Below are 13,524 nucleotides of genomic sequence, written 5' to 3' on the forward strand. Positions count from 1 at the left end.
GAAATCAAAACTATAGAATAACACAAATGTAACTTTGGGAATTATGTAATGGCTAGCAGACAAAATAAATCAAACTATATATTATATTTAGCATCTTAAGACACAATTTGCCTAAAAAAGAAAGAAAGTATTGTAATGTAGAGTTGTGACGTTCGCGAACGAACCGATTCTTTTGAACGGCTCACAAACATGAACGATGGGAGCCGAGTCGCGGCTGGAGGGGAGCCGTTCTTTCTGTCGTTCTTTTTTCCTATGCGTGTTTCACACAGATGCACACAAATTAGCTCCTCCGCGAGACAGAACAGTTATAGGGGGAGGGGCGCACCCAGCGGAGGGGTTGTTCATTTAAGACTTGAAGGGGCTGATGTCCTATTTGCAAAGATTACATTAGTAATAGTAGTAATATTGGACTGTATGTAGACATTTCCATTTTATTTATTCTAAATTGTGGAAGTGTTTGTAGTAAAAGCTATTTTCACAGAAATTCATTGCAGCAGGCTTTGTTTTGATATTTATTTGTGAGCAGGTATTGTATGAATAACATAAGACAACGTAGCTTTACACTTTGTAGCCTACTAAAGATAAATCCAAAATAGTGATGTCACTGTCTAATGTTGTGAAACCCTATGGAATATAGTCTACACACGACAAATGAGGTAATGATCAATATTTCAGAATAATTCAAACTCAGATATTGGTGTGTGATATCTGAGTTTTAATGATTTGACTACAAATCTAACCTCATCATTCCTCCCAGTGATTATTTACAGTTTTACAGGATAAACTGAGATGCCCCCAAGCTGGCTTCTTAAAACTGACTAAATATTTAAAAAGAGCCAAATGAGCCGTTCTTTTGAACGGCTCTTTGAAAGGAACGGATCGCCAAGATCCGGATCCCCTGAAAGAGCCATAAATCCCATCACTATTGTAATGCATTCTATTTAAACAGCTTCTTGAGGTCCCACCCTGATTGAAGGAGTTCCTATCTATATGTTTGGCTCTTATTGGCTGCCTCATCCCAAGCCCATTTAAAAAACATTGTTAAGTAACATTTTAGTTTTGCAATGGAACATTGTTGGCACAATAATGTTTTTGTATTTTTTTTTTTTTTTAATATTTTTAAATAATTTCTTGAAACGTGAAACAATTAAGTCACGTGACCATATACTTAATATACAATTCATTTTTAATTATTTAATACAACAATTGAACAATTCGTTTGAATTTTTTATTATACATTTTGAGAAATAATTTCAGAATGTATTAATCGGTGTCTCTGCTATAGCATCCATTCGAGGTGGCATGATCCAGTAATTTCTGCAAAACGTGATGATCTATGCATGTTTCACATAAAATATTGTATGCTTTAATTAATAAAGGTACATCTGACCTTTTGATTAGATAATAACCATGGTGTATGTCATTGTTACACTGATTTGTGACTTTTTATGCTCAAATAAACAAATAGTAAGTAGTCCAACACTGCCACCTGCTGGCGCACTCGTGTACAGCATGGCGCGCGATCATAAGCGTAGAAGAAGAGTGACTTCCGGTGTTCAGTGAACGCTGGGATGGCGCTGAAGCCGCAATCGGAATTCGCCCTCTGTCATGTGTGCTGACTTCAAAAACACTCATATCTTCGCCTGTTTAGCCTGAGGTATAAACTTGTTCTTGTACGATCATTCATCTGTACCTTGTTTACATATTGTTTTTTAGATTTTGAGAGGCGTGCAGCAGTTTAGAAAGCGTGACATTAATGCTGGTCAATCATTGACAGCTATCAGATGTATTTATACAGTGGATGCACATTCATATTAAAGCACGAAGTAAGGATGATCAAGTTAAGGTCAACATTAAACAAGAACTGGGTTTCGTTGACAAACTCATCGAAGTACCTTTTCAAACTTGACGTCATTAGTGTTTTAACATAAGTTTTTTTTAAAACTAACATGATCTTTAATAAAATAATTTTCTGATATGGAAACCGAAAACGATTGTTGGGTGTATTTAAGGTGAAATGCGCCCTCTACACTTACATGTCCACAGATGTTATATTTGCATTACACTGCAGGTGTACAGTTAGTTTCTTTAACGTTAAGTGTTTCCGTGTGCGTTCAGCCTTAACTGTGCTGGTGAGTCAAATGTCATAAAATATTGCGAAAGAGGGTATTTGAAGTGCTTATTGTCCTTTAAAAAGTCCATAAATCATTCAAAACACGTTTTAAAATGTTATTTTAAGTGAGTTTTTGTAAGACTTATGTTCTATTAAATATAATTCACTAAGTATTAAACATTTCCAGTCCAATAGGCTTGTTTTAATGTGGAAAACCATACAACTAAGTGAAAACAAAGAGTTGTTTAAGTTTCGTCAGTTGTTGATTTGTGGTTGTAATGATTTATTTTGTGATTTAAAGGAGAATGTTTATTGTCAATGGGTGTGAGCCGGCTTGATGTTCTTTATAGAAGGCTTCTCCTAACCAAACTCTTTATCCAAGGATGGGGGAAGCCAGAGGACCTGAAAAGGTAAATTGTATGATAAAAACACAAACTGTTATTTGAAATCAATTAACAAGTTTTAGTCTATCGTCTGGTTTTATCAAATTCAGTAAAGGGGATAGAGACACCGCAGCATATTGTCATTAAACTCCTAAGACCCAAGCTTTGCTTTGGCTTGCATTTTAGATTTCTTCCAGCTATTTGGGGTTAGGACAAACCAATAAATATAATAACCAAATATTTAACATGAAGCAGTGTTAGTGTCCATGTTTGTGTACAACAGGTTCCATTTACGCAGAATTAAGTATTATTTATATGGATGCACCAGGTCTTGGGAGGTTAAAGGAATAGTTCACCCGAAAATTAAAAATTCTGTCATTTTTACTCACCCTAATGTTGTTACAGTCCTGTATGAATTTCTTTGTTCTGGTAAACACGAATGAAAAGAATGTTCATAATCAAACAGTTTGTGAGTTCTGTTCACTTCCATATAGGGCTGGGTATTGATTCAGATCATCTTCCAGATCGATTCGATTTCGATTCTCGAATCAATTCCGATTCTTGGGCCGATTTTTATACTCGATTTTCGATTCAACTCAATGGATATAGATTATATAGAATATTATATTAAAATATAATATTATATTATATTATATTAGAATAAAGACTGAATGAATGAATGACAGGCTCGCCTCACGCAAGAAAAAAAGAGGGTGACATCTAGTGGAGAAGACTAGTAATTAGATTAACGTTAATCTTACGTTCAATGTTTGCGGCAATAAATATGGAAAAAAATCTATTCGTGGGCTTTAAGAATCGATTTTAAATCGACCATGTAAAAAAATTATTAATCGAAAAATTAATTTTTTTGCCCAGCCCTACTTCCATAATATTTTTTTTTCAACTATGTAAGTGAATGGTTTTCAAGAACGATATAATAAATTATATCTGGTTTGGTGCTTTATAATAAAAAAAATTGTCTGTTTAATTTGAATTTTGTTGTGATTTACAGAATATTTGAGTTTCGTAAAATCATTGGTAACAGGGAGAGATGCAAGGATTTGGTCCCAAAGGATTACCCCATATTTATTGACAAAGTAAGACACGCTTATATCTACAATTTCTTTGTACAGATGCATGCATGAATGTGTAAATGAACATGAAAAATAAGTGCAATAATTTTAAATTTTTTATCAGTATGCACATTTTCTTATAAACAAAAAGAAATCAGAATTACAGAATAACCCAGTAGATATGTTAATACTGTATCTGCAGGTAGAAGAGGAGACTGACTGCAAAATTCACAACGGTCATTTCATATCACCTCTTGAGCACTATGTCCCAGGAATCTTGCCGGCAGAGTCCATCAAAGCCCGGTAAACAAAACAGTCACCCACAATGAATTAATGCTGCTCACTGTGTATTCAAAGTTTTTTTCAAATAAAGCTCTGAATGATCTTGTATTATTTTTGTCCTATAGATTCCAATTCATTGTACCCAAGAAATGGAAGAGGCACAGGCCGGTCTGTATCCACTTGGCTGGAACAGGAGATCACGTAAGTGTGTCAAGATGTAGATAATCTCATCTCTGTGATGTCAGAATTAATTAATTTAATTAATATAATTTTTTTTTTCAGTTTTTCTGGAGAAGGAGAACTCTTATGGCCAGACCAATGATTAAAGAATCTGGGATGGCTTCTCTTCTGTTGGAAAATCCATATTATATCCTTACCAAATAAATATGCCTGTAATGTAGACATCTTTGTGAAGTATTACTTAAATACTTGTAGATCTCATCTGACACTTCCTTGACTCTGAGCTGTACATGGATACAGGAAACCTAAAGACCAACTGTAAGTGTACTTGATATTATTACATGTTATGTACTTTATAATTAGTATTTTCTTTCTACTGTATATGATATGCCATATAGACACACATTGTTCTACACAATACATTTGAGTATATTTACAGTATGGGGTTTTATTATGTGGTTTTATTTAGACGCTCCAGCCTGAAGAACGTATCAGACCTGTTTGTGATGGGTGGAGCTCTTGTCCTGGAATCAGCGGTTTTGTTACACTGGCTGGAGCGGGAGGGTTTCTGGCCTCTGGGGATGACTGGCATTTCTATGGGAGGACATGTAGGTTTCATTTGGTTTTAATGTTCATGTCATTTCCAGGCCATTGTGTTTACGAGAACCTGTCATCTGTCCAAATCTGAAATCTGTTATTGGCTTCCTAGATGGCATCGTTAGCTGTAACTAACTGGCCCAAACCAATTCCTCTGATACCTTGTTTGTCCTGGACGACCGCCTCAAGTGTTTTTACCACAGTAAGATTTCAACATTTTCCTTAAATGATTGTGCGTCTGTGCCGCTCAGTGGTAGATATCGTGTTAGCACTGCAAAAGGTCATGGGTTTGAACCCAGGCAACACACACATACTTATAAAATGTATGGCATGTAATGCTTTGGATAAAAGCATCTGCAAAATGCATAAATTTACATTTTAAAGAGAAATTTTACAAGACATCTCAGGTGTGCCTGTAAAGATTCAGCTTAAAATACCCCACAGTTTATTTGTTATACCCAAAAATATTTGGGTAGGGGCAAAAAGTTTTGTTTTCATGTGTGTCCCTTTAAATGCAAATTAGCTAATGCACTCACTCCCTTCCAACAGACAGTAAGTGCTTTCGGTTAAAAATTACCTAATTTGTGTGAATACGGTCAATAATAGTATATTTAGCAGCATTAGTGCTACATTGTGGTAGCAATCACATTTAGAAAAGCTTGTGGGGTAAACGTAACCAGTCAGTCAGTGGCCGTAGGTGGGGCTTTGTTTGTGTGACATCACATTAACAAGAGAATCAAAACCACATGTCTAAAAAACTGCTCTGATTTAATGGGGATTAAAAAAGGAGGAGTGGGTGGATTTTTTTATTGTAGGGTTGTTGTGACAACACGCATTTATGTCTAAACACCTTGTAAAAGTGGATTTTGAATAATATATGCCTTTTAAGGCAAATTAATTTGAAAAACAACAACAACAAAAAAACAGGCACACATTATTGTAAAGCAGGGCTCCAATAATTTTTATCCGGCCCGCCGGTCATCTTTGTCTGATTTAAAATCAGCGTGGTTATTTTACCGTTCCACTGTACATGACAAATGACGGACGATAAACTGGATGTAGAGTCGGAAAGGGGCTGCATGATTATCAGATCCAATTTAAGCTTTGTATGCATAAAAAAATTAACTTTATTAGTAATACTTGAATCATTTAAACGCAGTTGATTACTGATAAGTAAATTATTAAGTATAAATATATTTGTAGAATTAAGGCTCTTGCGCTGGATTGATCTTCTCTCCCATGTTGGCACAGATTTACGATTAAACTGAAATCTCTTTAGGACTGCCACTAGGGGGCGAACTCTGAAAGTCGCATCTGAATGTAGTCCACAACGGAAAGGCATTTTAGCCAATATATCTTTAAAATATTAAAAAAGAAAACTTTAAATACAATTTTAGTCATTAGGAGAAGGCAAGGCAAGGCAAGGCAAGTTTATTTGTATAGCACATTTCATACACAAAGGTCATTCAAAGTGCTTTACATAGAAATGAGAAAACAAAAATCAAAGATACATGAATTTAAAATATCAATTAAAAGAAAATAAATGTGATTTTAATAAAAACTGTTTAAATGTGTGAAAAAGAATAAAACAGGAATAAAAGTATAAAACAGTTAAAAATTAAGAATAAAATCAAGAGAAAAATAATTAAAATAGTGCATATATAATATAGTGCAATCAGTTTGGACGCAGCATAGTGCTCATTCAGTAAATGCATAGCTAAACAGATGTGTTTTGAGTCTGGATTTGAATGTGACTACTGTTGGAGCACATCTGATCTCTTCTGGAAGCTGGTTCCAGCTGCGACTGGCATAATAGCTAAAAGCTGACTCTCCTTGCTTTGAGTGAACCCTTGGTATTTCTAGCTGATGTGATCCTAATGATCTGAGTGATCTGTTGGGTTTATATTCAATGAGCATATCAGCAATGTACTGAGGTCCTAGTCCACTGAGTGATTTATATACCATTAATAATACTTTAAAATCGATCCTAAATGTAACTGGTAGCCAGTGTAGAGACCTGAGGACTGGTGTGATATGTTCATATTTTCTGGTTCTGCTCAGAATCCTGGCAGCAGCGTTCTGAATGAGCTGAAGCTGTCTAATGGTCTTTTTGGGGAGGCCAGTGAGGAGGCCATTACAATAATCCACCCTGCTGGTGATGAAAGCATGCACAAGTTTCTCCAAGTCTTGTCTGGAAACAAAGCATCTAATTCTTGCGATATTTTTGAGATGATAGTATGCTGATTTAGTTATTGCTTTGACATGACTACTGAAACTAAGGTCAGAATCCAGAATCACACCAAGATTCCTGACTTGATTTTTAGTTGTTTGACCCCTAGTGTCAAGGTATGCATTCACCTTGAGCACTTCATCTTTGTTTCCAAACGCAATGACTTCAGTTTTCTCTTTGTTTAACTGAAGAAAGTTTTGGCACATCCAACTGTTAACTTCATCAATGCATTTGCACAGGGAGTCAATGGGGCTGTAGTCATTAGGGGATAGAGCTAAGTAGATCTGAGTGTCGTCTGCATAACTGTGATAGGCAATTTGGTTCTCTCTCATTATTTGGCTTAGTGGGAGCATATACAGGTTGAACAGGAGTGGCGCTAGAATTGAGCCTTGCGGGACTCCGCATGTCATGGATGTCCACTCAGATTTATGGCCACCTATACTTACATAATAACCTCTCCCTTCTAAGTATGACCTGAACCATTTTAGGACCATCCCAGAAAGCCCGACCCAGTTTTCCAGCCGGTCAAGAAGTATGTTGTGATCGACAGTGTCAAAAGCAGCACTGAGGTCGAGTAGCACCAGCACTGATAGTTTGCCTGTGTCTGTATTGAGGCGAATATCATTTATTATCTTTATGAGTGCTGTCTCTGTACTGTGGTGTGGTCGAAAACCAGATTGAAAAATGTCAAAGTAATCATTAGAAATTAAGAATTTGTTCAGCTGATTGAAAACAACTTTTTCAATGATCTTGCCTATGAAAGGAAGATTTGAGATTGGTCTGTAGTTGCTCAACACAGTGTTATCCAAGTTGCTCTTTTTCAGGAGGGGCTTAATAACTGCAGTTTTCAGGGACTTTGGAAAAGTCCCAGAGATAAGTGATGAATTTACCACTTTTAGGAGATCTGCTTCTAAACAGTTAAAGACACTTTTGAAAAAAGATGTTGGGAGTGTGTCAAGGGCGCAGGTTGATGTTTTAAGATGCTGTACTGTTTCTTCCAAAATTTTACCATCAACTGCTTCGAAATCAGACATCGTAACTACTTTCTGATGTTGTGGTCTGATTTGTCTGACCCCGGCGCAGCTCAAGGATGTGCTGATCACCTTTCTGATATTATTGATTTTCTCAGAGAAGAAGTTAGCAAACTCACTACATTTGCTGACTGAGAGCATTTCACTTGGAATGTGACTTGGGGGGGTTGTTAGTCTCTCTATAGTAGCAAAAAGAGTGCGTGTGTTATTTATGTTTTTGTTTATAATATTTGAAAAGAAAGTCTGTCTAGCTTTGCCTAGTTCCACACTGAAAGCACGAAGGCTGTCTTTATAGATATTATAATGGACTACAAGTTTTGTCTTCCGCCACATGCGTTCAGCTTTTCTGCATTGTCTCTTCATATTCCGCACCGCTTTTGAGTTTCTCCAAGGTGATTTTTGCCTGCCATTCTTCTTCATGACTTTTACAGGAGCAATATCATCGATTGCACTCTTAACTTTCGAATTAAAGGAATCAAGGAGAAAATCAACAGAGTCTGCAGATATGCTTGGTGTTAAAGATATAGCCTTCATAAATAGCACACTGGTGTTCTCATTTAAGGATCTCTTTTTGACAGACACAGATCTAGTTTCAATAGTAGGAGAGATTAATATATCAAAGAAAATACAGAAATGATCAGACAGTGCCACATCCTTAATAACAATTGATGAAATGTTTACACCCTTACTGATAATTAAATCTAGAGTGTGTCCACGATTGTGTGTGGGTCCATGTACATGTTGAGTCAGATCAAAAGTATTTAAAACAGCTGTGACATCTTTTGTCATAATGCTTTCTGGCTTATCTATGTGAATGTTAAAATCTCCAGCAATAGCAAAACAGTCAAACTCTGAGGAAATCATTGATAACAGTTCTGTAAAGTCCTCAACAAATGCTGGAGAGTATTTTGGGGGCCTGTAAATAATGATCAGTAGAATGTGTGGGGTACCTTTCAACACAATACCTAGATGTTCAAAAGACGGGTAATTTCCAAATGACACTTGCTTACATTGATAGACATCTTTAAAAAGAGCAGCTAGACCTCCACCTCTCCTAGCAGTTCTGCAGAAACTCAAAAAAGTAAAGTTAGGAGGGGCTGTTTCATTAAGGACTGTTGCACTGTAGCTTTCTTCTAGCCATGTTTCATTTAGAAACATAAAATCCAGGTTGTTTGTGGCTATTAAGTCGCTGACTAGAAGTGATTTGTTTTTAAGTGAACAGATATTTAAAAGTGCTAACTTAACAGTACAATTTTTTTCCCTAACAGAGATCTTAGTTTGACAAGTCACAGGCAGCAGATTAGATTGATTTGCCACACGATTTGATCTAGCCTTACACTTTCTATCATGTACTAAAACAGAAATAGAGAAAGATATAGGCACACTGAGTTCCTGCTTTTGTAAACATTTGATAAAAGTATTAGTATTTTCATAGCAGGAACTCGACACACATCACTGAGAGCCATTATCAGTTGTTATTGGTTCACCTACAGTAGATGGAGGAGGGTGTGTGTCTTGGCGTTGTGTCTGAGACCGAAGAGCTCTCATAGGGCGAGGAGGGGGAACTGGGCCCACTGGCTTTGGTGGTTGTGGGGCTTGCCGTTTTCTGGTTGAAAGCTGGGGGCTCGCAGCAATAGAGTGGGATAGTTTAGTTCCAGCATAAACCAGTTCCTCCATTTTTCCAGAGAAGGTCAAAAGCGGAGATGCTGGAGAGAGGAATGACATATCTAGTGAGGAGTCCTGTTGTTCTGATGTGACCGGAGGCTGTGATATGTTGTCCTGGTTTCCCTGGCTGTTTTCCAGAGAGTCGTCCTTGGGTGCTGAATCTTGGAGCCGTTCTAATCTGACACACTCTGACTGTGGTGAGCTCTGTGGGCATGACTCATATAGCCTGTGAGAAGGCTATATGTTGTGAATACTTGGTGTAAAAATTAATGAAATTTAAACGGTTAAAAACAAAATCAGTTTTAGAGCTCTGCATAGTGCTATACAAAAATACATGTGTTGATTATTTACACTTGCACTTTTTTGTGCAGTGTTCATAATTTAACGTTTAACATTTGGCTCTTGCAATGTAAAAATGCAGTTGTTTTTAAAATATTAAAAAAGAAAATGAGTTTTAATTAATTAAAATGCAAAATACTGGATACAAGAAGTGTGCATCTTTTTCAAAAATAACAAAAACATAACCTATAACACATAATAATAATAATAAATAAACAAATACATAAATATATATTAGTAAAAAATATATAAAAGGTTGGCCTGCATCATATTTACAACTTTTAAATCTCATGATAACCTATTGGATTTGGGGGAATATGTTGGAAGAAAATTTATATTGATTTTTAAAAGTGTCAAATGTTTAAAATCACTTCACATTTGACATCACATCAGAATTACGCTCATTATGTCATAAACCTTTAAATAGAAACTTCCTGGTGGACTCGAGGGCATTTGTTACGCTTAATCGTTCAGCTTCATTGTAGCTATTAATAACTTTAACCACAATACCTTCATTCCTTCGTCAGATGACTGAGAGCCATTAAAACTTTCAACTCAAAAGCCATTGTTCAGTCATGTGACTGACTCAGTTTCATATTCGTATTGACAAACTGACACTTTACAAATGCAATAAATGTGAATCTTTACTTGTCCACAGGGTGTTTTAAGTAGAGCTGTGAATTGGAGGGAACTTGAAAAGCAGTACGCTGCACATACAGTGTATGAGGAAGAAATCATCAATATGTTGGAGTATTGTGGGGTAGGTTTGCTATTCTGCAGGCATTGTAATTTCTCATGACTTTATAGTTAGAAATGCACAAAACTGACACACGACAAATTTTATTTGTTTTGTCACGTGACTATTATAAATGTCGAAGGTGCAACATTTTTCGAAGATAACTCACAACAAACACGCCCTTGATTTTCAGACAGACTCTTTCCGGATGGGCCAGGAGTTTGTAAAAAATGCCCCAGGCAGCTTCGACAACCTCTCAGACTTGGATCTCACCCATGACCTGCTTAACCTCCACTCACCGGCGAGTGACCAGATGGAGCTCCGGACCGCAGCTGGAGGTCACGGCTCAGACTCGGCCCTGTTGGTGGGGCGGAGAGAAAGAGATGGACTTGATCAGATGTTGTCTGCGGTAAGCAGCAGCGGGCCTCATTTGGACATGCTACATGCTAAGAACATCACCTGTGGATCAGGTCAACGACAGTCGCTACAGAGGGAATCTCTGTGCTTCATGAAGGGAGTTATGGATGAATGCACACACATCGCTAACTTTTCAGGTGAGAATTTGCTTTTGGATACATTTTGGACTTTTTGTTCAATAAATGGGCTTGACGGTCTCTCTCGTACCTCCAGTGCCTGTAGATCCCGGTCTGATCATTATAGTCCAGGCGAAAGAAGATGCTTACATTCCCCGCACTGGAGTTCGCAGCTTACAGGAAATCTGGCCTGGCTGTGAGGTTCGCTACCTCAATGGAGGTCATATCAGCGCCTACCTTTTCAAACAAGGACTGTTTCGGTAAGCTTAAATTTTAGGACATGCTTACTACTATTTTTAATTATTTACTACTATTAATAAAGTAAATATGTAGTTTGATCCATGAATTCTGGATGTATGCAATGCATTGACATTCATTTTATTTATAATGTGTGTACACCTTCCAGGCGAGCGATTTATGATGCATACGACCGGTTTCTTCAGAAGTATTCCAGCTTATAGCCATGGATTTACCAACACGAATTGTAATGTATGAGGTGGAGACAAAGAATGAATTGAATATAGTGGTCATGATTTTTTTGCACGACTGTAACTGAAACTAACAACCTGGTGCTACCAAAGAGAAGCAGTGAAGGGTGTTTGAAAAATGACAGACCTGTACAGTTTATCTCAATATTCACACTGACCTAAAGGCAATGCACACTTGTACCTAACCTATACAAGCCCCTGTCTTCCTAACTTTACTGTCTTTGATTATGTTAATCATAATCGAAACATAATTATCAAAACATGAGGCAAAGATGTGCCTCCAAAACCATAATTCACTTACACATCAAGGTGTCTTTAATTTATTTAAAAAGTATTTAGTTAAAGAATAAAATTTGTGTTTTGAATTTTAGGACAAATTAATCACCAGTACATGTTTATCTTTTTAACATTTTGTGTTTTTCCTGAACAGCTTCCAAACTGTTGCAATCCATGTTTTTGTTTCACAAACATAAAATGTCATTATTTTTAGAGCACAATGTTGATTTTTAAGAAAATTAAGAGAACTGTAAAATTTGGCTTGTTTTTATAAAACGCTGTATCAGTGAAATGGTTAGTCATCTTCTATTAAGGGGGATAAAGTCAGATATTTTAATTACTTGAATCTTGAGAAATTAGTATTTTGTAATACTATGCTATCTAGTCAGTTCACATAAGCCTCGCAGAATCCGAATCTGGCAAGAAATAGACACAATTAAGATACTTCTTTGTGAAACTACATCATGCCTTATTACTTAATCACTGCCAAATGCATCAATAACAACCAGTTTTCCTACTCCATATATGTCTCTGGTCCATCATGTGTTCACTGTATTTATCATGAGGTATTCATTTATCTTTTTATCCACCCTAAAATAAAAAGAAATATCTAAATATTGAGATGATGTATTTAATTCAAGGTCATTTATATAGCATCTTCACACAATACAAAGGTTTACCAAGGTGCTTCAAAGCAATTAAAAAATAAAACCTAAAAACGTTATGAAAAGGTATCATTTCAAAGATGATTTGAATACAGGCAATAAAGCAGAGTTCCACAGCTTCAGGGGCCAATATTGAAAAGGCTCTTATCACCTTTGAACTTCAGTCATGACAACGGGACAGTTAATAACTAATTAGTTCTAAGCTGGAGCCAGGCCATGCAAGGCTTAAAACACAAAGTGTATAGTAATTCTACATTTTCCGGGAACCAGTGTAGATGTTTTAAAATGGGGTGATCTCTCTTTTCTGACCCATCAAGAAACAAGCTATGGCATTTTGAACCAGTTGCAGGTTTGATATAGAAAGGTGGTGGACGCCAACATATAGGGCATTACAAAAACCAAGCATCATAATTGTCAATGGCGTAAATATGGTGAGAAACCTTGTGAAATTCAGAAATAGAGCAGAGCAGAAGCATATAGAAAGCAAATAAAACCGAACCTAAGATGGAGCCTTGCGGCACCCCACAAGTAACAGAAACTGGGGAAGAAGGGAACAGTCCCATTTCTACAGAGAAGCAACTTTTTGTGAGGTATACTCAAACCATCATTATTTGGATTGAATAATTGTCTAAAACTGGGTTATCGGTACATGTATTAAACTGATAATGAATTGAAGAGGTCAGATGCAAAACCCTCAAATTGCATCTGACGTGTACTCATAAATGAGAATTTTTTTTATCAGACTGTTAAAAAATGTGCCAATAAACGGGTATTTCTGAATGGCCAGAGATTGCGATTTTGCGGATTAGAAGCAAAAGTATTTGATGTGCAAAGAGCATTTGGTTAATATATCATTATCTAATTTTTGAGAGAGATGGCATTTAGAGGCTTTTGCATTTGAGCCTCAATTTTCTATTTATTTTGTGTGTGTAT

The 13,524-nt window shown here is 36.5% G+C and overlaps 1 protein-coding gene across 1 annotated transcript; it reads left to right on the plus strand.

Annotated features, from left to right (window-relative positions):
- Nucleotides 1-1,536: 1,536 nt before the first annotated feature.
- Nucleotides 1,537-12,547, plus strand: abhd18 (abhydrolase domain containing 18). Its single transcript, XM_065264014.2, has 13 exons — nt 1,537-1,657; nt 2,415-2,523; nt 3,509-3,593; nt 3,772-3,872; nt 3,977-4,052; nt 4,134-4,218; nt 4,322-4,349; nt 4,501-4,639; nt 4,741-4,830; nt 10,552-10,653; nt 10,823-11,183; nt 11,260-11,422; nt 11,569-12,547. The coding sequence occupies exons 2-13, from the start codon at nt 2,432-2,434 to the stop codon at nt 11,621-11,623; spliced, it is 1,377 nt and encodes a 458-aa protein (XP_065120086.2). The 5' UTR covers nt 1,537-1,657; nt 2,415-2,431; the 3' UTR covers nt 11,624-12,547.
- Nucleotides 12,548-13,524: the final 977 nt, after the last annotated feature.

This window comes from Paramisgurnus dabryanus, chromosome 16 (genome assembly GCF_030506205.2).
Source record: "Paramisgurnus dabryanus chromosome 16, PD_genome_1.1, whole genome shotgun sequence".
Lineage (NCBI taxonomy): Eukaryota > Metazoa > Chordata > Actinopteri > Cypriniformes > Cobitidae > Paramisgurnus > Paramisgurnus dabryanus.

What these genes read in the sequence shown, in the direction of transcription:
- abhd18 (XM_065264014.2), top strand. Translation starts at nt 2,432, where the DNA reads ATGGGTGTGAGCCGGCTTGATGTTCTTTATAGAAGGCTTCTCCTAACC. An exon ending in ACCCCATATTTATTGACAAA is followed by an intron (nt 3,594 to 3,771) that starts GTAAGACACGCT and finishes CTGTATCTGCAG; the next exon opens with GTAGAAGAGGAGACTGACTG. An exon ending in TTCAAACAAGGACTGTTTCG is followed by an intron (nt 11,423 to 11,568) that starts GTAAGCTTAAAT and finishes TACACCTTCCAG; the next exon opens with GCGAGCGATTTATGATGCAT.